Consider the following 24,901-nt stretch of genomic DNA (forward strand, 5'->3'; position numbering starts at 1 on the left):
CCGTCAAGGGACCTTCTGCTGCCTCGTCGCACCTTGCGTGACTGCACCTCTGACTAGCTCAGTTTCTTCGTCGTTTCATTCGTGGCAGCTCCCTGGATGCTACCCCGTCACATCTCTCCGCTTGCGACTGTCGCTGGACCACACCACGCTACGCACGCGGACTTATCTCGTTACCGCCGCCTGGGAGAGAGCTCTCTGCCTCGTCGCCCACGTCCTGTGGACACTACTTCACTGCTACAGCAAATCCGCGACAGTCCTTTACAGGCCTATTCTTTAACGCCGAAGATACTATACTAAGTACCCATTGGGGGTCACGTGGCGTAAGTTGGGCTTACTTAACAGAAAATTAATCTCACTTCAACCACCCAATCAATTTCATCACCGCTATCTTTTCAGTTTCTGTCTGTTAACTTACTTTTTAGTGGACATGAATGAATCCTTAGAACGTTTCAAACATAAATATATGTCCCTGAACGTTTTTCTAATATTGAGAATATTATTTGATAGCCCACTCCCGTTTTGACTTCCCACGGAAATAGAATCACAAATTTTGTAGTTGGAACTTTGAATACTTAAACGACAGATCTGCCGGAAAATTTTGTGTTTTCAAAGTTGTATCCTCTCATTCTTAAGTGACTTCTCAATACTAAAACAAGAATATGTTTCTGTTGTTGACAGATGATACTATTAGATGCTAACTCACTCATGCTGCTTGTCATATCTGGAAATGCTTGAGTATCGTTGATGACTTTTTGGTAATCGCAGAGAGCAAGGCTATCAAATTAGGCGGGGCGTTTCAAATTAGACTTTTAACAACCAATATTCACCACTCATAGCATTCTTAATACTGTAAGGCTCGTAGAAATAACAATGTTTCTTATTGCGTGATGGGACCTAGGTCCCCATTTTAGAATTTAAAACAATAACGATCAACCGATCAAATTTGTGATGGCTCTCTTGGCAGTGCAAGAAGTGTACTACATGTAAATAGTAATACGTGTACAGTGCCGGAAATGGCTATACGACCACCCAGTTTTCTCCAAATATTTTTTCTTGCACAAAAAATTATGGGATTCTAATTATACGAAGTTAAACTACGTTTAAAAACGGTTCCAACGCTATGCGAAAAAAATAATTTTCTCAAAATCTATGAGATGAAATTATGAAAATTAGAAAAACCTAGGTGGAAATGGTTAAAAGACCAAGATATGTTTTTCCGTTTGTGGATCACATACACTCATTTTAATAGGCAATCTCACCTCCTTTCGCCATAATTACCTCAATGCATCTTCTCCCCACGCTATTTACCATATAATTCAGTGTCTTTTGAGAAATTTTATCCCAAGAACGAAGGATAGCCGTGCTCAGGTCACTCACAGATTGAAACTGGCGCTCATTTTGGTAAACATCCCTCGCCATGATGCCCCATAAGTTTTCAATGGGGTTGAGTTCAGGACTAAGCGCCGGCCACGGCTACAGAGTAATATTCTGCTCTAGGAACCACATGTTTGCCGATTTTGAGGTGTGAATCGAAGCATTGTCTTGTTGGAAAACATATGTTCCCTCATGTTTCTCATCGGCAAAAGGGAGAAGTTGGTAAAACAGCGTGTGCTTGTAAGCCTCGGAATCTTGTCTCCCATGTAAAATGGCTAGAGTTGATTTTCCCTTTCAGCTAAGCGCCCTAAAAAATCATGACCGAACCAACACCAGATTGCCGCTTGAAAAAAAAGTCAGGCTCACGGTCCAGTGGTGCCAATAGTATTGCCATCCATCTGGATCATAAAGATTGAACTTTTTTCATCACTGAAGGTAATCTTGTGCCATCTCTTACCAATAAGCAAATATTTTTCAGCAAATTTTTGTCGGTTGATAATATGTTTTTGTTGGAGCACAGGGGCATTTTTCCCTCGTCATGTATTCGAATTTCTTCGAGTCATGCAATGTCTAACGAATGCGTCGTGCTGTCACATCAACTCAAGTGGCCAATTTTATAGAAGTAGAGGTAGCGCAAGTTTTAGAAGCCTCAGAAAACAGTCTCCTAAGATCCATGTCGGTTAATTTTGGGGTTGGTCCAGTGTGCTTTTTTCACCCGTAGCCGCCCTGATTAGCAAAAAAATGATTGTGCAATGGGTTTTGAGCGTTTTATTCCCATTTCGATGTCCCGTTGGCTTCTACTGCATTTCACAAATGTGAAAACTGCGTGTTCTCGGCCTAAGTGAGTCTTGTCTCATTTGGCATATTTTTTACTTCGAGAAAATATAAGTGTGGACACTGAACTACACCAGAAGTACACCAGAAAGGCCTGTAATGACGAAAATCAATATATTCTTTATATTGCTGTACTTTTTAAAGTAAAATACAGAAAGATACCAAAACGGAGAAAAACCTATCCTGGTCTTATAACCATTTCCACCTAGGTTTTTCTAATTTTCATAATTTATTCTCATATATCTTGAGAAAATTATTTTTTTCGCATAGCGTTGGAACCGTTTTAAACGTAGTTTAACCTCGTATAATTAGAATCCCATAATTTTTTGTGCAAGAAATAATATTTGGAGAAAACTGGGTGGTCGTATAGCCATTTCCGGCACTGTACTAAATTGGGTACATTTTTTTGAATTGAGGAAATGAAGTGCTGATAACTTTTCAAATCGCCGTCAAACTGATTCTGAAATAACGTATTGAGGATTATTAACATAACAAGTAACAACTTAACATAACATAGTGATGATGTGGCCTGTCGCCGGTTCTTTTCCTTTTCATGCCTTGTTCATAGAAGATCTAAAATCGTGTCATTTGACCGGATCTTTTCATGACTGACGATAGTTTGAAGTAGCTACTAGACTTCCACCGGGTTCGATAAGGAGCTAGGCATTTCAAATCTGAACATATATTTTTCCATAGCATTATCTAGTCTGTTCTTGAACGCGTTCATACTTGGAGCGCCAACGATGTCATCGGGGAGGCTGTTCCACATGTCGGTGATGCGAAACGAGAAGAAATTTTGTCGCGTGGAGAAGTTGCAGCGCAGTTTTTTTTAGCTTATAGCCGTGGCCCCTGGTGTTGGTTCTTGTTTCAAATTCTAGTAACCCTTCAGGGACCTTGTATAGACCATGAGTATACTTGTATACTGCAAGTATTGCGTTATATATATAGCGTTTATAAAGACGTAGGCCTATATAGCGTTTTAGCGTTTATAAAGACGTAGGCCTGTCGCCGATTCTTGATATTGCAGAACATCCACAGCTTGTTGCGAGCTTGAACTCGCATCTCACTGCTTCAAAATTTCATTGCTTAACCGCCCGGCCTCCAAGCCGATTCAGCTGAACTTTAGCCACTGGGCCAACCAGTTGTTGGGCCCTGATTTATGCTTAAATCCTGATTTGGATTTAGGCATGATTTACTGGACAAATTTCCCGATTTGTGCCAGTGTCGCACCCTGTTTAATATCGATTAGTTTTGCTGCAATAATGGTCTCAGTCGGGTTATATACTGATAATAATGCAACTCGTGCAGCTATATAGGCTGCATTGTTGTCGATGTCTTCTTCGGGCTGGTCAACCGGTGACTTAAGCTTAGCAAAGAGAAACATGGGCAAAACCCTCCGTGTACAAGCACCTTATGGGCATTTCAATAGTTATATCTGAGCCTATTTTAGCAAGGGTCGCGTTTTGCATTTGAGTCCACTGGTCGGATCACGGAAGAGTTCGGAGATGTGTCGATTCGGTCAAGCTACTGGATAACTGGCACTGTTTTTTTTGGGGGGGGGGGTTTAAAGTATTTTTGCGAAATTTGCCTAACCACTGGGTGCCCAGGGATGGAACTTCATGGAATACTTCAGAGTACCAAAATTGGCTCATAGAGGTGCGGGTTCGATCTCAGCTCTGTGCGCCAGTTTCTGGTCAGAATGGGCGAGGAGGCCGGGCGGTTAAGCACAGCTGAATTGAAGCAGTGAGTTGCGAGTTCGAGACCGTAAAATGCTGTGAATGTTCTGCGATGTTAAGAATCGCCGACGGGCCTACGGCTTACTAAACACTGAACCCGCTATTTATTTATTTATTTATTTATCGAGGTGGAAACTGTAGTTGTATACAATAGGAGCACGGCGCGTAGAAAATCATATGAAATTTAATTATAATTGTCAATAATAATTGCATAGCGACATTATAAATTTTAACAGATGCAGCTATTTACTTCTATATACTGAGACACTTGATTTATGAATTATTAAAGGAGGAAAATTGCTTATAACATAGTGATAACATAGTGATGTCGGCGCTGAAGTGTAGGCCTGATGTGGCCTACACTTATATATATTTATATATATACTTTTAAAGCTTTTTCAACTAACTTATTATAGAAATCTAAAATTATTCATGCCTGCAGAGAAGAATTTAATTTTTAGTCTAATGAACGTTATAGGAAGGCCTTGATTGCGCATGCTCGCTCTGAAATGTCAACTCAATCTACGAAAAGTTCCACATTTTGTCGTCTGCTATTAGTCGCTTGGGTGTGGTGTGAGATGCGTAGTTGTAGTGTTTAGTATTCTTCAAAATCTGCCAAAAACGACTGAAAAATGGTGTGGGGCTTCGTTACTTGTGGACCCAATGAAGCTCTTGTCGTATCAGGTTAGTTAATTGTTTGAATTTACATCTAACTTTCATTTACTTGACGATTCTTAGGTGTTAACAAAGTTTTCCTCCTTCGCTATGTTAGTATGTAGCGGCATTTTTACTCATTTAGCCTGAGGGTAGAGAGTCACTAGAGACAAAATGAGCCTCTCAGTTACTAAAAATTTCATATTGGTACTTGAGCCGTATTCAAATTTTCATTTTGTATAATAATCTGGCTAGTAAAATATAAAACTCGTTATCTAAATAGGTACAATGGTTGTTAACTTGTCTATCATTGCCAAATGTCTGGGTATGTTAAAATATCCTGTTTTTCAGAAATTGTTTTCTTTGCGCTGGCTCCGGTGCCGGGAATATTTTTTTTTTTTTACACTGGCCATGACAGCTACAAAGTTGAAGCGCCTTATCGAAGTGATGGATTTTGTTGAACTACAATATGTGTACAAAAATAAAAGTTTAAAACTACATTGCCTTTAATTTTAATGTCAACAACACATCATTTATTTGGCAGATAGGCCTAGTATGGCATTTATTTATACCACTTTTAGTTAGGTACACAATGAAAATTATATTAGCCTATGATTTTTTGGTTTTGAAATAAATGCAAAAAATATTCACACTCCAGAGTCCAGATACCTAGACTGATAGTTAGCCTATTGGGGTACAGGGGTAGTATTGGGTTTGTGAACTTGAAGGTTGAAGGCTTGAAGCTATTAGTATTTAGTACCTAGCGTCCTAGCCTATATTGATTTTGTGCCTCTGAAAAGAAATCCAAGCTTTGCTATGACAATGAGAATGAGTATGAATTAATATTTCAACCTGTGTCTGTGAATAAATTTTTTGCCTAGGGTAAACGTGGTATATTCCGTCACATTAAGGACGCATTGAGAAATGGAAAACTTTAAAAAAATAACCGTATGCGTTACTCGAGTTCTGTTTGCTTTATTTGACTCCCAAATTGCAAAACACTGTACTACGCGCCAGCAACAACAAAACGTCACAATATGTTGCCATATTCATTTAAAAGCCTTTAGAATGGAAACCTACCAAATCCCTATATTCCGTCACTGTGTGTGGCAATATTCAGCACGTGGTGAGGCGTATTACGTCCGCGCTTCAAATTCTACTGATACGTAATGCCGACATCCACGTGTTCGAATTCCGTTTGCTGTGTGAGCTGTATTGGGATACAACACGGCTTTGAATTAGAACACTAATGAATACGTATTGAACACTACTTAATTATGCTTTTAATTAACAACTATTTAGCTTTTAATTAAGCAAATTTTAATTTTTGTACACAGCTTGGAACAATCTGTGTGTGTCCAATTCAAGTTGTGACGGAATTAGTTGTCATGTGTATAAATCCATTTCTCAACTTAATCATTTATTAATTTATTTACCACTTGAAATCAGCAAATACAAGTATACTTAAAGGATTCCTAATATATTCACAGACGTATTTAAAAGTCTCAAACCATAATATTCTTCCTATAAAAACAGTTATTCACTATTTGGTAGAGCCATGTCAACTGTCAAATTTGACACATTTTTCGATGATCTCACTGGGTAGCGTGCATCGTCTCTCTTTGGATCTCAATATTTTCCCACTAGATGGCCAAGATCTAGTGTTTTGGCATTAGTTTGACGCGCAAATGTATGACGTCACCATTTCAACCATCAACGAACGCATGGAACTAAAACAAAGCTTAATATAAAGGAAAAACTAAAGAGGTGACGGAATTACCCACGATTACGGAATATACCACGTTTACCCTATTATTTTTCAGTCTTTGAGCATTGAATATATTTTCCATTGGTTTTGTTAAAAATCTTGAATATTACTATAAAACTAAGTAAATATTTATCAATATTTGTTTGACTCATCATTTTATAGTAAAAGATTTGGAAAATAATTTTTAAATTAAAGTTTCACAAATGAGTTGGGACTGTTAGAAAGTTAATTTTTTTATTTGCATTTTGCACCCAGCCAAAAATGAATAAAATTGAATTTAGATATGTATTCCAATAATAAAATTTAACTGTATTTTCATTTCTACAATTTGGTTTTCACCATGTTTAATTCCCAAGTGTCAATGCACTCAACAGCAAGGAAATAATCATGTTTCTTTAGCATGTATATGGTTGACTACTAAATTTAGTTTTTGAGTCCTATTTATTATTAAAATTTTATGGCTCTAAATTGGTATATTTTCAATCTTTTTAGAAACTCAGCTTATTTGTGCACTTTTGTCAACAATTTGATTAAAGATAATTCATTTTAGCAAGAATCTTGCCACTCCTAAAATGGTGGCAAAGCTCAAGTATATTATGGGTTTGAAAGTAGATATGGTATGTTAGATTTCTGTCTCAAGTGGCTTTAGAGTAGCTTCACTGTTGTAATATCTACACAGCAATAGTATATATGTTTTATTACAAAAGATTCATAGCATTGTATAAGTAACTATATTGGTTGTCATTTATTGGTTTACATGGCTGCTTGGCTGATCCCAGCATGCCATGCTGAATGTGGAGGGTTGGTGGTTTTGATAAATAAAATACCTTCTTGAATCCTTCAAATGTTGCAAATTTTCTATCTCATTAGCATCTATTTTCTATTGTTCTCAGTTGAACAATATGGCCTGTTTCATATGAGAAAATTTCATGAAAACATTCATTTTCCCTTGTGTGGGGAGGTAACTAACTTGCTTTCTTCAGAAATTTGTTGGACATAAGTTGAGTATTAAAGCATTGATGCTATCTTTTGAAGTATGCATCTACAGCAGTGGTTCCCCAAGGTTCTAAATTAACTACTACTGTAAGTCTTCTTTAGTCATGAAATATTGACCACCAGGTACCTGCCCATTGCCCCTAACCAATGCTGAATATTAGTCACTAATATGTTGGATTCATTTTTATTATCCTTTATGTGATAAAAATTAGAATATAAATGAATTCACTTTTTCAATGTGAAAATTGTCTGCTAGCTGCAAATGCCACTATGTGGCAACTGTTGACTATCCCTGCCCTACTATCATGTTTATAAAGCAGTTGATATTTTTGTTATGATTTTGTTAAGAAAATTTATGGATTTTAAGTAATTTTCTAAAATTGAAATGAAATTGTAATTAAGCTTGCACATTTCTGCTCAATGTGCCTAGCTGTCATCAATCATTATAATAAAGGTGAATTTTTAACATCATACTTATAGCATATTAATAGCAACTAAGACACATAATGCTGTCCATCAATTCACCCATGGACTTTTGTGTTGGACTTAAGATTGTGTCAATTTTGTGGGATTGGTGAGACAAAAGTTTTATCATTTGAATTAGTTTGATGAGTTAGTTGGTTTTTATGCCTAATTTGCAGGAGCTTGCACTCCTCGGAATATGCCTCACACTGTAGTAGGTGGACGAGCCTTTGTGCTCCCATGCTTCCAACAAGCACAGAGGTACTGGAAAGTTTCACTATTTTATCTGTTGGTGCTTGCTACAATGTGCATTTTATTTCTACTGGGTTCTGGCGCCTGTAATGTTGATCTGCAGCATCTCAATCACTTAGCTTTAAAAAAATAGAGATACTCGGATTTCAGCTTTGAATTCAATTGCACCTGCTCCTTGTCTTATCTGCGTGTCTTGTCTTCTGGGGCTAGAGTTTGGCTGTGATGGTGTCACTAAACTTTGTTTGTTATGTGATGCTTGCAGACTGATGTGGTGTCACTAACTCGTGTGTTAGTATTTATGCAAATGGGGGAAATATATTCATATTATTTTGCTGCGAGTATGCGTTATTGTCTTGGTATTGTCCTGATAAATATGTAGAGAAATTTTTTTTGGCTTCAATAATAAAAGCAATAATTTAAATATAATAATATGATTTATAGGATAGAAAATAATTCTTGTTAAAATTTCCTTTAAATACATTTGCGCACAAAAACATTTATTTTTGACTATCACCTGTAGGGTACTGTTATATAAACTTGTGATTAATGAATATGACATGGTACAAGTGGGTTCTTCAAACCAAGGTACTTTTGGGTATTTTATTTGTGATTGGGTGGCTGAGGTGTTGAATGTTTTTTATTCACAACAGTTCTCTGGCCCAAACACAATCTTAATGCTGACTTATCTTTGCTTTCTAAATTTTTTCATCAGAAGTTCATATTGGAACTCTAAATATTTTTCAACTATAGTATCTAATCTAACAATGCTATTCTATTTTATGTGATGGCCTATTTACACATCTTGAGCATTGTTTGCCATCATGATTTACAAATTTTTGTGGAAATAGTTTGTCAGGGCTAACACTTGCCTGTGCTGAACAAAATTGTCGAATGATGTAAACTATTGCATAACTGGTAGTTAATTCAAGGATTTAGTGTTCACTGAATTTCCACCATGGATGGCGTATCTAGAGAAAATGCAAAGTGCCTGAATAATGCTCATTTTGAGTGAATGGGCTTGAACAGTTATGTGGCTGAAACTTTTCAAACATACATGCTTAATTTTGAGTTGCAGGCACTTGTTACCACTTACACCTGCAGTAAACTTGTGTTCAACTAATTGCTTAACTGTGACCACGTCTACTTCTTTGGCCATGTCTTTCATGCTATTTGCCAGGTATGTGTGGGTCTTCATGAGCATGATGCTGAAAACCATGTTCATATCTTTCATCATTTTTAGTTGCGTGGATCACCAGAAAATCATGCAAATTAATTTACTCCCAAGAACATTTCAAATGCATTTTTAGATGAGAATTTATTTTCTCAGCCAATGTAGTCAAGAAGACAGGAAGGCAATCCAAGTGAGAAGATCTGCTAAAGTCTTCATTTGTTTGCTACATTGTTATAGGATTGTTCATCACAATAGCTGCATCACTGGTTTTGTTCACAGGATGTTGTCACAAAAAGCCCCTCCTCGTGCCTGGTGGTCGTGCCTTTGTGTGGCCAACCATCCAGCGAGTTCAGAGGTAGCTGCCTGTGTCCTGACCAAGCTCACCTCTCTGGTCCCTTCCTTCCTCCTCCCTTAGTCTCGCATCATTCATTCTTCCTAAGTTGTGACACTCATAAATAAAACCCAAGCAATCATTTCATAGACATTCCAACTATCATCTTGTACTCTTTACTAATTTTCATTCTCATGATCACCTGAAAATTAAGTCAAATTCTGCCAAAGTTGGAATCCATTGAATTCTTGTTTTATGACCAGTTTCCCCACTCCTTGATGAAATTTGAAATTCCTAAATCAGTTGAATGTTGAAAAGTTCTAAAATTTATGTTGGCTTTAATTTGTTTTTTTGATTATTTTAGTAGGTAGTCCACATGATTATCTTCATAATGAATTATTGCATGTTACGTAATACTCTGAAAACCATTCCTATTAGATTTGTTTCATGTTATTACCATTGTCAAAGTATCCTGCATTATTTCATTAATTTGAGTAAAGATATATCAAGGTGTTGATAACTGCTGAATTTTTCCCCCTTCAACATAATTAAGCTTGAAAATACAAATAGGCAAACTGAAGGGAACAATTTATTTTCACTTGGCAAATGGCATGTGGCCAGTGTTGCATGACGTCATTTATAGTATAAATTTACTAGATACACCACGCATTGCTTGGTTTTTGCCAACTTGCATGATTATTAAATGAAACTGCATCCAATTATAACATGTCACCTGCACTGATTTCTTAGAACGCGTTAATTTTTTGATTAGTCGTGAAAATTGACTAAAATTAATCCCATGTTTTCAATATTTTGAACCTACAGTTGTTATTAATTATGTTTGATCTATTATAGTTTTAATTAACAATGATACTGGTGCTTGATCCTTTAGGAATCTCTGTAATTCATTCCATCCTACATCTCATTCATATTGTAATAGTAATTGTATCCCTCTGCTTCATTCTATCCTTCACCTCATTCCTATTGTAATAGTAATTGTATCCCTCTGCTTCATTCTATCCTTTACCTCAATTCTATTGTAATAGTAATTGTATCCCTCTGCTTCATTCTATCCTTTACCTCATTCCTAGTGTAATAGTAATTGTATCCCTCTGCTTCATTCCATCCTACATCTCATTCCTATTGTAATAGTAATTGTATCCCTCTGCTTCATTCCATCCTTCACCTCATTCTTATTGTAATAGTAATTGTATCTCTCTGCTTCATTCTATCCTTACATCATTCCTATTGTAATAGTAATTGTATCCCTCTGCTTCATTCCATTCTCCACCTCGTTCCTACTGTAATAGTAATTGTATCCCTCTGCTTCATTCCATCCTTCACCTCATTCCTATTGTAATAGTAATTGTATCTCTCTGCTTCATTCTATCCTTACATCATTCCTATTGTAATAGTAATTGTATCCTTCTGCTTCATTCCATCCTTACATCATTCCTATTGTAATAGTAATTGTATCCTTCTGCTTCATTCCATCCTTCACTTCATTCCTATTATAATATCTGTATCATGTTGTTGAATGTCGAGTGATGCTTTCCTAGATGCTTTAGCTTCATTATTTACTCCATATTTTTTTATTTCAAATTTGTTCAAATGTAATTTAAATCAAATATTTTCTGAAGAACAACTATCATTTTCAACTTCTTTAAAAATTGTAATATTTAGTATGAAAATGTATAATTAATATTGAAACAGAGAAATTGCATGACTTTTATTTCTGAAAAATCAATTAGAAACAAAGAAATTAGACTGCTACAAACATAAGTCAATATGCATTAAATGTTCAGGTTATTTAAATACTTGTTGACTATTTAGCCCTGAATTATGCCTATTTAAACAATAAAATTTATTATTAATTTGAATAATGATTAGTGATGTATGATGAGTTGGTCTGGTGTATGAGAATTGCATAAATTTCTAGCTGTTGCATGTAAGTAACGTTTCTTCAGGATCTCTCTCAACGTCATGACCCTGAATGTGGAGTCCCCACGAGTCTACACTGCGCAAGGTGTGCCCCTCTCTGTCACAGGCATTGCTCAGGTGTGTTCAGAACTTCCTATAATTTAGAATTTTTACCTTAACTACTTGTAATAATGATAGAAAATAAATTGCTTGCTTCTTTTTGCTGCCATTACAGACAATGATTGAAATCAGAATGATTGAAATTGGTTTGCACGATTTTACAAAGAATTTGAAATCAAATTGAAACCAATGGAAAAAAAAATCAAAAAATTTTTCAGGGAAATCCAGTTATTTCATATTTAATTTGTTGTGACCACACTATTTTATAGATTATTTGTTAATACTCATTAGGAAGTCAAAATTAAGGATTGTTCCCTGCACCTTCAAATTAAGACTACCAAATCCACTTTTAAGTAAATTTATCTATACATAATCCTAATTAAAAAACTATCAATAAAATACAAGTATTTAGAGCAACATAGAATTCTCATCATTGATTCATGAGGAATGTGTTGATAACAAAAAGGGGTTTGCAGGTGAAGGTGCAGGGGCAGCATGAGGAGATGCTGCTTGCAGCTTGTGAACAGTTCCTTGGCAAGACTGAGCAAGAGATCCACACCATCGCCCTGGAAACTCTTGAGGGACATCAGCGTGCCATCATGGGCTCCATGAGTGTTGAGGTCAGTCTCGAGAATATTTCATGTGAAATAAAAAACTCAGTACTCACTGCAGTGAGTGACAGAGAGCGCATTTTCTCGTCGACAAAAACTTGAGGTCACGGACAGACGGACTGACGGATAGACAGACAGACAGACAGACTGACTGACAGACAGACGAACATGGCGAGCACAATAGTGCATTTTTTTCATAAATGAGAAAATGCGCTAAAAAGCTGAAAAAGTTATTGTGAATTCTTATAGGGATTTCAGAAGGCTATGTTCAGTTTTATGGAAACTTGAGTGTTCAGTTTGAGTGTTGTGGATCAATAATACAGTATTAAGCCTATTCAGGAGAGAGTAAGTCATGTGTTGCTTTAGTTTTTAATTAATGAGATGAATTACTTACAGGAGATCTACAAGGACCGTAAGAAGTTCAACCACAATGTTTTTGAGGTTGCCTCCACTGATCTGGTCACAATGGGCATCACTGTGCTCTCTTACACACTCAAGGATATTCATGATGATGAGGTGTGTTATAGGACCCCATTATTACTTGAAGTTCTCTGTGTCAGCTATGGCTCCTTGATATGGTCATTTATCATTTTTTTTTCACTTTAAATTGCTTTGTGTGATTTGCCTCTCATTTTTATGTAGGTTTTAACTACTGGTTTTGCGCAAAATTTACTTGTGCCCATACACCATGTTTTCCTAGTGTACTTATACTCTAGCCATTTATTCATATCATTTCCTCCTATCAAAATAACTGTCAGGTATTGCTTGACAGTCGCCTTCAGTGACTAATTATCTATCATACGTCACCCTCAGTGACGCTTTAAAAGATCGTACGTCTTGTCATACGTAGCTTGCGATTCTATGCGGGTGGACCGCGATAGCTCTTCAAGACTCACGTCCACTTTTTCTGGGTGGCTTGGTTATTGTTTATCTTTGATTAGGACCTGAAGGTTCGGGATCTTTTATTGTTGGCTATAGCAGGAGTGAAAGTCTAGTTAATACAGAACAGTTTACTCACTAATGACTTTACAATAGGCATTATGAGGATACAATCTCAGAGAGGGAAGGAATCGGCCTGCTCGATAGAGAAGCTTAATGAGGGCCGGAGCGTAGGACTAAGTTGTGGACGCTCGGAGGTCTCTCCTACAACTGACTTGTGAGTCTTAAAGAGCTATCGCGGTCCACCCGCGTAGAATCGCAAGCTACTTATGACAAGACGTACAATCCTTTAAAGCATCACTGAGGGTGGCGTATGATAGATAATTAGTCACTGAAGGCGACTGTCAAGCAATACCTGACATGCTTGACATACCTTATGTCATTTCAACACTCCTTTGTGTTGCTTCAATATATTATTCTTAAATGTACCTTTTATAAATTTATTGCTTTATAATTTTCAGGCTTTTCTTGCTATTTAATACAAGTAATTAGGCCCCTAATTTAAATCATGTGCATCATTATCGCAATTATGGAACAAGTATAACTATGAGATGCATTTTTATTTACAAGCATATTTATTTTATGATTGTATATTTCATTACTTATGTTCCACTCGCACACGTTTTATTAGTGACAAACCCACTTTTGTTTCCACTATAATCCACTATGATTTAAAAATTTTCCATCTATGATAGAATGGAAATTGTAGAATTCAAATTGTTTTCGTTTGGTTAAATGATTGCAAACTTTTGAGGTAATTAAGAATCCCTACATTTGGTACTGAATGGAACACTGAATTCACCGCAAGTTTATAGAATACAATATGAAGTCTCAGTGTTGAAGTTTAGTGCCTGATAAACTATATATTTACTGAAACTATTTCCAAATAAAATTTTCCAGCTGGCCAAAAATTTGCCATTGGCATTTGATGATATTGATAATCATTTGTACAATAACGTACCTACTTTAAATTTCCATGTTTTAATCAGACATTGAATTGAAACTTGGCATAACTGAGGTATTAGTGCTAACATATTCTACCAGGTAAATAAAAATTGTTGTGTGGAGATATTGTGGAAAATTAAGAGAAAATGTACTTCATACGATGAGGTTCCTAGAGTTGGAGCCATAATTTTTCTTTGACCCACCATTTCTTCTTCCGTGTGATCCAGGACTGTGAAATTTTGATACTTAATATATAATTTGCATGTACATCTTTGCTTTATATTTATTCATACTTCAAATACTGAATCTATTTGGAACTCTCCCACTGCATGATTCAAATTAAATGATCCTCATGGCACCATTGCTTGTGTGTTTTGCATGGAAATTTCTTCTCATGCCTTAATTTTTATCCTATGTTTACCCACTAACACTCAACACCTCATTTGCTTGGATTATTAATATGCTTTCATTTAGTGGTAGGATCATTTCATTTTTTTATCACTATTTCATCGAATCGCTTAGTTTTTCTATTAGTTTTGATAGTAGATTATGTGGAAAAAATACCAAATGTTGAACATGTTTATGCAATATTTGCTTGTGTTGGAAACATCATTCCTGGTAGTTTTACTGTTTTTGATTTGATAGCTACATTCCTTAATTTATTTTGTTAATCAGAAAGTTTGTATTATATTTGTTGAGCTTGAAAATGAGATTAAGTGAAAATGAGATTAAGTCAGCATTATTAATGTTGGAGAAGTTCAACAAGTTATGGCTGTTATGCTGTGTTCTTGTAATGCATTATAAAGCCAGGAAAATCATTTAATCTATTTAAATATATTAGGCATGTTTTGTATTCGGTAGTAAATGGCAAATTTCAGTACAAAGGTTCAAACTAAACGTTGTTAATTTAATTATTCATGGTTAAAAACGATTTTTTTCAATTGTGCAATAATTGAGCCTGGCATATAAGGAGACTTTTGCACTATTGTTGTGGGTTTTTAACTTATTGAGGGTTAAGGGGAGTTTTATATTGTACAACATAACTATTTCTTTCTTGGAATAACAGTAAAACTACCTATATGAAATAATGGTACGTATATAGTATAGTTTAATAAAGAGTAATTTGATCAGGTGTCGTAAATTTTGCCAAACAACTTGTACACCATTCTATTTGATTTTTAGAGAATATTTTTTAATACAATATGTTATTAACTATAACTAGCTCTGAATAATCATTTGTAAGTGGTTTGTTTAGACCTTACTTTACACATCACTTCTGTACTCTTTAACTGTTTTTGTATCCCATTTACTGATTTCTATATATGTCACAAAATTCTTCAATTATTTATACAAGTTTTTTTTAGCTTTTCATCATTATTAAAAATTATTGCCATTTACAAGCCTTCAGCCTCATAGAATTCCTTGTTATTTTATATTTGATCAGTGGTGAGTGCCGTAGCATTTTGTTTTCACTTTTCTCCTATTCCTACCATGCTCCTGCAGAGGTGCTATGCTAAGGTTAGTACTCAATGAGCTGCAAGTGCGAGCCCCACTCCCGCTTCATTAATAAATGCTTAAACCTTTACTGGGCAGGAATGCCATGGACATTTTTTGGTAAACAGAAAATTAAAATTGTAATCTTTGTTATGCACTGTGTTGTGCAATAATTAGTTGATAAAATTTTATGATCACTTATATTCAGTTGTGATATTAGTTCAACTTGGTTTTTAACAATTCAAAATATTCAAAGAAGCAAACTTTGATCAAGATAAGGATCTAGGTACAACTTGTCTGATGAAGTGTCCAGCTGAGCAATGTTATCCTTTAATTGGCTCGAATATAAAAGATTTTGTTCTTGATTTAACAAAAAAACTACCATTTAGTCTGCATATAGCGTGAATATTAAATGCTTGCCCAAGTTTAGAACCATTCCATACACCGCTACCCTCAGCCAGCATGTGGTGTGAATATCAAATGCTTGCCCAAGTTATGAACTATTCCACACACTGCTACCACTTGAATACCTAATGAATAAAAGTTGCAATGCTTACTGAAATACCTACTTGTTCATGCTTCATGCCTTAGGCATCAAATGCCAGATAGTGATTTTAGTAAGCTTCTTTCAGACTCGTGTTACGTGCACGTTAGCTTAATAAGCTTATTTATTAGTGCTTCCTAAATAACTGTCTTGTAATTTACCTAGTTCAGCCTACAATTAGTGTCAACTGGATTAATTATTATTAAAAATAAATGAAATAATTACAAGGATGATTAGTTTTTATTTTTACTTGCTAAACATCATGATCCGTTTTTATTATCTTGATTTACTTACTGCTTTAACAGTCATTATAATTTCATTTGTCTTGAGCACACTTCTGCATGGCATGTGGATGAGCAGCCAACTTTCTTTATAATTTAGCATCCATTTTTGAATTGAATGGGAACTGATGTTTGTTTTTATAAAGCATAGCAAGTACCAAAATGATTTTTTTTTTCACAAAATTTTCTATATTACATCTTCAGTAATGTGTTATATTGGTAGAAAATTTACCTTCATTGACTTTTAAAGTAGAAACTATATCCTGCATATTGTTGTTTAAAATTTCAATGTATCCTGGGAAGCTATGCTTTTCTTTATGCCATGTTAAGGGGGTGCTACATATTCAACGCCTGGGTAATTTTAATAAATTTACAGAAGAAATATGGTACGTTTCATGCATAGAAACATTAACCAGAGTGTTTCAAATGTCAGTAAATTTTATGCCAGTTATTGAATATTTAATTTAATATTTGAAGACACTATGTTATGCATACATAGATAGACATCATTCTTTCTATCTCTGTAAAATGGTACTTTGTCTATTCCTGTTTGCATTGTGCTGGCCAGAATCAATTTGCTTCAACATTATGCGAGAAATATTTAGAGTCTTGATGATCTAACCGCAAGAATGATACTCTGAGTTGTACTGAATTTTTCTGTTAATTTAAGTTTTAATGTATTCAGGTAATTCTATGCATTCATTGTAGGCACTTGAGTCATCCACAGTTTTGGTACATAATATGTGCATGCATGCAGGGATAAAATACCGTACATACCTACTGTACTTGATTTATATGCTATTAGTTCTGTATACGCTAACAGTTTGTTCACTATCTCTATGTGTTGTGCACATAAAATGTTTGTACGTTTTGTGTATGATCTGTTTGTAGTATAGTTATAATTTGATGGTGCATCTATTTTCTATACTGGTTGTATATAAGAACTGTTGCACACAGGGCTACCTCGATGCGCTAGGTATGGCCCGAACTGCAGAGGTGAAGCGCGATGCTCGCATTGGTGAAGCCGAGGCCAAGAAGGAGTCAAGTATGAAGGAGGCTCTTGCTGAAGAAGAAAGGATGGCCGCCAAGTACATCAATGACACACAAATGGCCAAGGCTAAGCGAGACTTTGAGCTCAAGAAAGCCACCTATGACACTGAGGTGCAGACCAAGCGAGCAGAAGCCGAACTTGCTTCTGAGCTGCAAGAGGCTAAAACTCGCCAAAAGATCAAGGAAGAACAAATGCAAATCAAGGTGACCAGTTTTTCTTGAATTGTTGGGTAAAGGGAAAATATTTGTACTATTCTAGTTTGAACATTTTGTAAGTCAAGTTGTACCCATTTGTCTCCAATTAAATATATCTCTAGCAAGCATTAAAATATCCTATTTACTCTATTAATGGCTTTAAAATTATTACTATTTTTCCTTCCTTCGGGATTTTTGTGCTAAAAACCATGCTTTTTTGACTGCCATCTCACAACTTTTGTGTGGAGTATTCTAATTTATAATTGGTTAATTAGATTTTAAAAATGTAACCCCTTCATTTATCGTTGTGCTAAGATGCATTTGATTCATTACATGATTTAATTGAAAATTTTCAGGTGGTTGAACGTGCCCAAGAAGTTCAGTTGCAGAACCAAGAGATCTTGCGTCGCGAGAAAGAACTTCAGGGTACCGTCAAGCAGCCTGCTGAGGCTGAGAAGTTCAGGTAGCAAACTTGACTAACTTGTATGTTTCTTTAATAAATTTACAGGCTCAATATTTCTTCCAGTGTTGTGGAATACGTGCATTGTTGGCTCATGATGATCTTGGTAAAGGAACTAAGTCTTGCTATTTTTTATTAATTGTAACTCTTATTATTATATATTTTTACAATTTATTTATTGTTGTATTATGTTCTCTTATGTAAAGTGTACGGCTTTGTACAATGAATCAGTTCAGCTGAGTATGCAGTAATATTGGATTCATTTGATCAATTAATGGATTGTTCTGCCAGTATGCAAGACTAGTTACCTCCTATGACCTTGTATGGGTCCTAGTTCTCTGACATTCTGTTGATACCAAATCATTTGCAGATCCGATGAGTTATTAGTTTGTATAAACTTTAGTTTTTTTCATCCATTTACATGCAGTTCCTTTAAGTTTAAACCGCAGAAAATATCAAATAACAACTCATGCTCGCTATTTATTCACCTAAATGCTTCGCATCTGATGATGTTCTCTAAGCCGATATCGTTAGCTTAATTGAAACTTTATTGGTATTAACGGGAGGATAAGTTCTCTCCTAGTGTAGAAACAAAAATTCTGGTATGAAAGCAATTTCTGAACTGTTTTGTATTCCATCTTTCAAATAAAATACCTCTCAAAGGTTGGAGAAAATTGCCGAGGCAACGCGCATTCGACTGGTATTGGAGGCTGAAGCTGAAGCCGAAGCCATCAGGGTGAAGGGGGAGGCTGAAGCCGCCGCCATCGAAGCCAAAGCTAAAGCCGAAGCCAGCATCATGGCTCAGAAAGCTGAAGCTTGGAAGGAGTTCAAGGAGGCTGCTATGATGGATCTCTACCTCCAAACATTGCCTAAGGTTTCTTTGAATTATTTTGTAATTACTTTGAAGTATATCATAGTATCGTATAAATATCACTATGTATAATGGTACAGTTTATTATATTATATAGTATTGTACAATGCTTCATCTAACTTTTTTATGGTTGCTGTCAGATTGCAGCTGAGGTGGCAGCTCCTCTGAGCCAGGCTAAGAAGATCACGATGATCAGCAGCAGCAAGAGCGAAGTGGGCGCCGCGAAGCTCACTGGAGAAGTGATGGACATCGTTAGCCGCGTGCCTGAGATGGTCCATAAGATGACCGGCATTGACGTGGCGAAGGTGGGGTGACCTATGATGTACCCAGTACATTCCCGGCACCCGCAACACGCCTCTAGCTATCTCTGTGTTGCGTGGTGGCAAATCCTCGATAGGCGAGAGTCTGAGGGTCTTGGTTCTTGGGCTCTTAGACCTTACCGCTCTCGATGCTCTTCTATGGGAAAGGTTCAAGATGATATCAATCATCGTGAAGGGTCATTTGTAGGAGATGATGTTGCAAACAGTAGGAATTTGGCGTTTGGAGGTAGGTGGGCTCAAACAACGGGCTTGAAGGCTGTACAACGTCCGCTTAGCCTAACTCTTGATCCGTTTTATCGGTCAAAGAAGTCATCTAAGCCTGACTGGAGTCGTCTTCCGCCTGACCTTTCGGGAGCAACAGGGAAGTCTTCCACAGATGATGACGATATTGACGAGTTTGAGAAAGCTAAAAACACGACTGCCGGTGGATTTTGGTTGCACTCGTCAAAGGCTGCTGACAGTCAGATGCCGCCTGTGGCTCCTCGCAATAAACCCGTTCCGGCAAAACGAGCTGTGAGTCTCGAGAAGTCTGGCATTGTTATACTAAAGAAAGGTAGTAGCTCTCTATTACCTTCTAGCCCACGCAAGACTCGCACAGAAGCTACCAAAACATCATCGGCTGTAATGCGGGCTGATGAAAACTTGAACGTTTCCATGGAACAAAATCAAGAATTGAGGCGAAGTTTTTTGTTAGGCCAGACTTCAGAGAATGTACTCGAAGGCCAGGGAGAATCCAAGCATTTGAATGTCAAGAAAAAGTTTTCTTACCGCAAAATAATCGAGGATAGAGAGGGAGAAGAACACGCTAGCCTAGAATATGAGCCCAGAACGTCTCCAAGACCTAAGCGACGCACTGAAGACGAAGAAGGCATTGAGGATGCCCGAACTCGAGTAGTTCGCCTCAGTGATATTCTTCTTGAAAAGAATAAGGAGAAGATTGTGGATAGTTGGGTAGCTCACACTGTGCAGTTTGCTAAAAGTGGAAGCGCTATTTGTAGCGAGTCGGAGCACGAGGTTCTGGCAGGACCAGACAAAAGTGCAACTAAGCCTCTTTCTTTAGTTGGCGAGGAAATGGAAACTGTTCTTAGGGAAGTTGAGTCCAAAGTCAAAGAAGAGATGGAGAGAAATCTGACAAAGCTTTGCGAAGAGTCTGGGATAGATATTGATAAATTTATTGACGAAAATAAGAAAAGTTGCGATAAAAGCAGCGAGTCAAGCAGTGCAGAAACTGTCTTACAGAAGCGGAATGCTAAAGAAGTGGGTGGCTCGTCAGAAAGAAAAGAGAGTAATTTGGTTGTTGCAGAACGCAGTGCAAAAACGTCCTCTGCCTCGAAGTCTGAATTGAGTCATGGGAGTACAAGTGAACGTGGAGAATCCGGAGATTCCAGATTAGTTGGTAAGAATGCCAGAGAACCCAAATCGTTGATTGCAAAGTATACAGCTGAACCAGCTGCTGTTGCAATGAAGACTTCCGTCCCAAAAGGAACGATTGCAGAGTCTCGTTCGAAGCCACTTGGATCAACTGCCACTCCTGTGCCACGGCCTTCGCACTCGTGCGTCGAACAAAGAAGCAGCGCTCCATTGAAAATCCCGATGAAAGGGAAGGGAGTCGACGGTGGTAGTGTTAAAGGAGCCTCAGCTCATCGAGAAGCTCTTTCAAAATTATCTACAACTAGAGACTCGAAGAACGTAACTTATGATTCTGCCAGCAATCGGAGCAGCAGGCCTACGAGTGTTCTAGGCATAACTGGTGGAAGTCAGGAGGTCAAATCACCGAGTGCTTTAAGCGGTCGAGCGAGTAGGTCTTCCAGTGCGCTAAGCAGCACAGGCACTCATGACAGCAGACCTCCTAGCGCCCTTAGTGGTCGAGGTAGTAGACCTGCTAGCGCTGCTAGCGGCCGAGTCGCCCTTGACAGAAGCTCCTCAGACAGCAGTCGTGATTCTGGAACTGGAGGTACTAAGCCTAAGGCGGCCAAACCTCCCCGCTGGAAATAGTGGTAGCCTGCTTCTGTTTGTAGCGCATATACGAAATATTTGACAGAAATTATTGCAATGTTTTGAGACGTGCAAAAGATTTTAAACAACTGACGCCTTGGATGAAGTGCCAGCGTAGGATTTGTAAGTGAATTTTCATATGCGGCAACATCTGCTCAATCGAATATCAATGTGCCTTTCTGATTTCTGTATGATTATTTAGCAACTGTCTCATCTAAACGCTAATTTAGTCGAAAATTTTCTTATCCAACGGCGTGTGGGAAAATGTGTGATGCAGAATGAGGCAAGTCTTCTGTAACATATAAGGTTATTTGGGATCAAAGTAAAAATAATCTTAAGAAGGAACTAACTAATGTGTGTTCTCCTTCCTATGTGTCTTTAACCATGAACCATTTACCTTCTTGCTCGTACGTGATTGCGCATCTTTTATTTATCTCGTTTCATGTCTAAGACTTATGTCGTTTATGTATAAAATGATTGACTTTAGTCACGTTTCATAATTTAAAAATAATGTGACCGTTCCATTTTCTGACGTCCATTTTTGTAGGGTTTTTGACCGTACAGTATTAGGCAGTAGCTGCCATCTAGTCAGTGTGAGTAGATCTTAGTTGTAAATGTAGTCTGTCCATTGAATCGAAACTGTCCTCTTAGAATAGATATTCATAGAGCAGTCGACATAGATGCTAGATCCTTCCTTTTGTGTCTGAACGTTAATGAAACTCGAACTGAATTTTAATTGTCTTGTTTAATCTATAAGTGTCTCTTCTAGATGTCTTTTTCTCCTCACTTCACTTTGTATCGTTGTTAGACTTCACCTGTATCCTTCACTAAAACAATCTTCACGTAATATAATGAAGCTCGTCAGAATGATAAGGCGTTTCTTGCATTGTGTGCCTATGAGTTTCTTCAGTATTAGTGTGAGGAACTGATTTAATTTTTGCATTTTCAGCCTGTGCGGACTGTGTAGGTTGGAGGACTCGGATGAGGGTCCCTGCCACGCCTGCTCGCCCTCTGTATTGAGTCTGCAGTAACTCGACTTATGTCTTGTGACCTTGCCAATGCTATCCTACTTTTGCGAGTAATTCTTCTGTTAATGTGCACAACGGAAAGTCATCTTTTTTTGTATTCCATACACAACTGCAAGTTTATTTAGCACATCTTCCACTTTTATCCTTTCTCCAACTTTGTTGTGAACGCAACCCGAATTAGCCGGATAAGCTTGCAATATTTCGCGCACCGAAATATATTTTATATATACAGATATGATACTAACTGTGTCTGTATGCATACTAGTTGTATGACATGTCACAAATTTTTATGAGTATTCTTGAATATATCGTAATTACTCTTACCAGCTTTTATGTGGTGTGCTATGGTTTGGCGTTTTGTCAACTCAGCAGACGGCAGTTGTTGATTGATGGAAAAGTCATCTTGCATTTGAGTTCTGCGACTGCATATGCATGCATTTTCTACTGCATGGAAATATTATCGTTTATTATGCCTGAAAATTACTCATGGTCGTCATTATAAGGAAATTTGAGTTCTCTCTTATTTGATATTCTTAACTGAAGAGACACAGAGCGGGGAAACACTTAGAATTCATGCTGGTGAAGTTCACTATAATCTGATAGCAAATTTTGAACAAATGTTTACTTCACGATGAAATATGGAATCATACTTTTTTAAACCGGCAAACTTGGCATGTATACAAACCTATAACAGTAAAATTTAGACACTCATTGTTTTAATTTTGATTGATGTGTAACAAATGGGATACTTACATCATATTGCTTCGTTCATTCTGTGGCATTTGTTCCAAAGACTTTCAGGGGCATTGTTTTTATCCTTCGTTGTTTGTTGTTGTCAAACAGCAAATGAATGAAGCACTGAATTACTGTGAAGGAAGGCCTTCAGATTCTCACACTTTCTATCGTGGATTCATCTCGATACCGTTTTTATCTATTGTATTATTCATCCTCATCTTGGGATGAAATAGTAGTTCAGTATTTCTTGCATTTGTTATTTCCTTTAAGTTTGAGCGAAATTCTTAGTATGGATAATCGTTACTTGCTTCACTGTGTTTAACTTACAGTATTTGGTTGTCCAAGACCGCACTTGAATGTGTAGGTAACATCACAGAAACTTCCTAACTACCTGTTACCTTTTAATCCAAGATTAACCGGGAACGTCTAATTCAAGATTGATCGTGAACTTCTAAACCAAAATAATTCATTTACCCATAACTGTCCAATTTTAGTACGCATTAGTTTTGTAACCAATTTCGTTCAGTAAGCTAGTATGATGGGAAGATAACCGTCTGGAACTCTTGTCTTAGTCGTTAGGCTTCATCTGACTAACCTGAATGGTACCTTATAGCATTAATGTTCCTTCCTCTCTTCTTGGATTTGCTGCATGCGTGATTAAAATATATGGAGTACTCGCGCTGTAGTGTTGTGGCCTTAGCTTAGCGTCGCTGCATTCAAACGTTCCAATAACTCCGACAGCTTTGAGTTGGCCTTGAGTAGGTAACTTTTGTAAACTTAACATATAATTTACCTATCTCCGCAACCCACTATCGATATGGAAAAGACTAGTGTTTTTTTACATCTTTTCTATCTTCACTTGTCACTTTTGACTTGAGTTTTGCTGCGTCCTGAGGCTCACTCCAGTCCATTTTACACAGATATTTACCATAATATTTTTTAACCGTAGAGTAGTCAATAGAAGGATCGATGTATGGATTTGTCTGAATTATGTAGCTTTATATAACTTCATAACTGTGCCACTAGAGAGACAATTGTTCACCATCAAACGTGAAAGGTATCACCATCTCGCTCTGCATTAACTCTGAAATTGTTTCATTCCTGTCAACGATTGCTTCAGATTAATGGACTCTGATAAATTCGTATCTGCAATTTATATTTTAATAATCTAGTTTCAATACTTTTTGACGCCACTAAATTACTTCTCGTCTTCTTGCCTATAAGGCTTGTTTAAAAACTATTATTGTTACATGAACTGAATTAATGACACGAAAATCAGAGAACAGTAAGCAGGAGCTAAGTGAAACTGGTACACGTTGCTGATACTATAACTTGCATGCACTGCCAGTCTAACATTAAGCAAAATGTTAAATTATACAGATTATCAAATAAAGAGTAACCTTTAACTTTCTTGATTCTTAACAGCAACTGGGTGCAATGCCCATGTAATAGCAGGAGGCTCCGTGTGAAGCGATTAACCAACTTTCATCTGCCTCTAAGAGTAATAGAGATTTGTAGTAGTTTCAAATTGAGAACATTTTAGTGCATTAAGAACTAGAGTAACCATGTTCATGTTTAGCCAATTGATACTTTGAATTGCGTGCACTTGGAAAAAATAAGTAGAAACGGCATTTAATACTAGAAGAAATCGTTTTCATATATTAATTGCAAAGCTGAGTATGATGCAGACTAGGCCATTAGTTAGCAAAAACGGGTCTTGACAAAAAAAGACTGCCTTTCCGTATTGTTTCAAAAAAATGTCGAGCAACGAATTTTCAACAGATATTGTGCAATGCAAGAGGTAATGCGCCTACG

At 36.9% G+C, this 24,901-nt stretch overlaps 1 protein-coding gene across 4 annotated transcripts; it reads left to right on the forward strand.

Annotated features, from left to right (window-relative positions):
• Positions 1 to 4,481: 4,481 nt before the first annotated feature.
• On the forward strand, positions 4,482 to 24,492 carry LOC108677222 (flotillin-1). Of its 4 annotated transcripts, none has more exons than XM_018165414.2 (11): positions 4,482 to 4,628; positions 9,527 to 9,602; positions 11,546 to 11,636; positions 12,095 to 12,238; positions 12,626 to 12,745; positions 15,617 to 15,631; positions 17,390 to 17,686; positions 18,034 to 18,140; positions 18,801 to 19,011; positions 19,149 to 19,313; positions 22,273 to 24,492. In XM_018165414.2, the coding sequence occupies exons 1-11, from the start codon at positions 4,577 to 4,579 to the stop codon at positions 22,288 to 22,290; spliced, it is 1,296 nt and encodes a 431-aa protein (XP_018020903.1). In that variant the 5' UTR covers positions 4,482 to 4,576; the 3' UTR covers positions 22,291 to 24,492. The 4 variants fall into 4 exon arrangements, with proteins under 4 accessions (XP_018020903.1, XP_018020902.1, XP_018020904.1 ...); XM_018165413.2 differs by lacking the exon at positions 9,527 to 9,602 and adding an exon at positions 8,004 to 8,085 and having other exon boundaries at positions 4,483 to 4,628; XM_018165415.2 differs by lacking the exons at positions 9,527 to 9,602; positions 15,617 to 15,631 and adding an exon at positions 8,004 to 8,085 and having other exon boundaries at positions 4,483 to 4,628.
• Positions 24,493 to 24,901: the final 409 nt, after the last annotated feature.

The sequence above is a fragment of the Hyalella azteca genome, unplaced genomic scaffold, assembly GCF_000764305.2.
Source record: "Hyalella azteca isolate HAZT.00-mixed unplaced genomic scaffold, Hazt_2.0.2 contig6811, whole genome shotgun sequence".
Lineage (NCBI taxonomy): Eukaryota > Metazoa > Arthropoda > Malacostraca > Amphipoda > Hyalellidae > Hyalella > Hyalella azteca.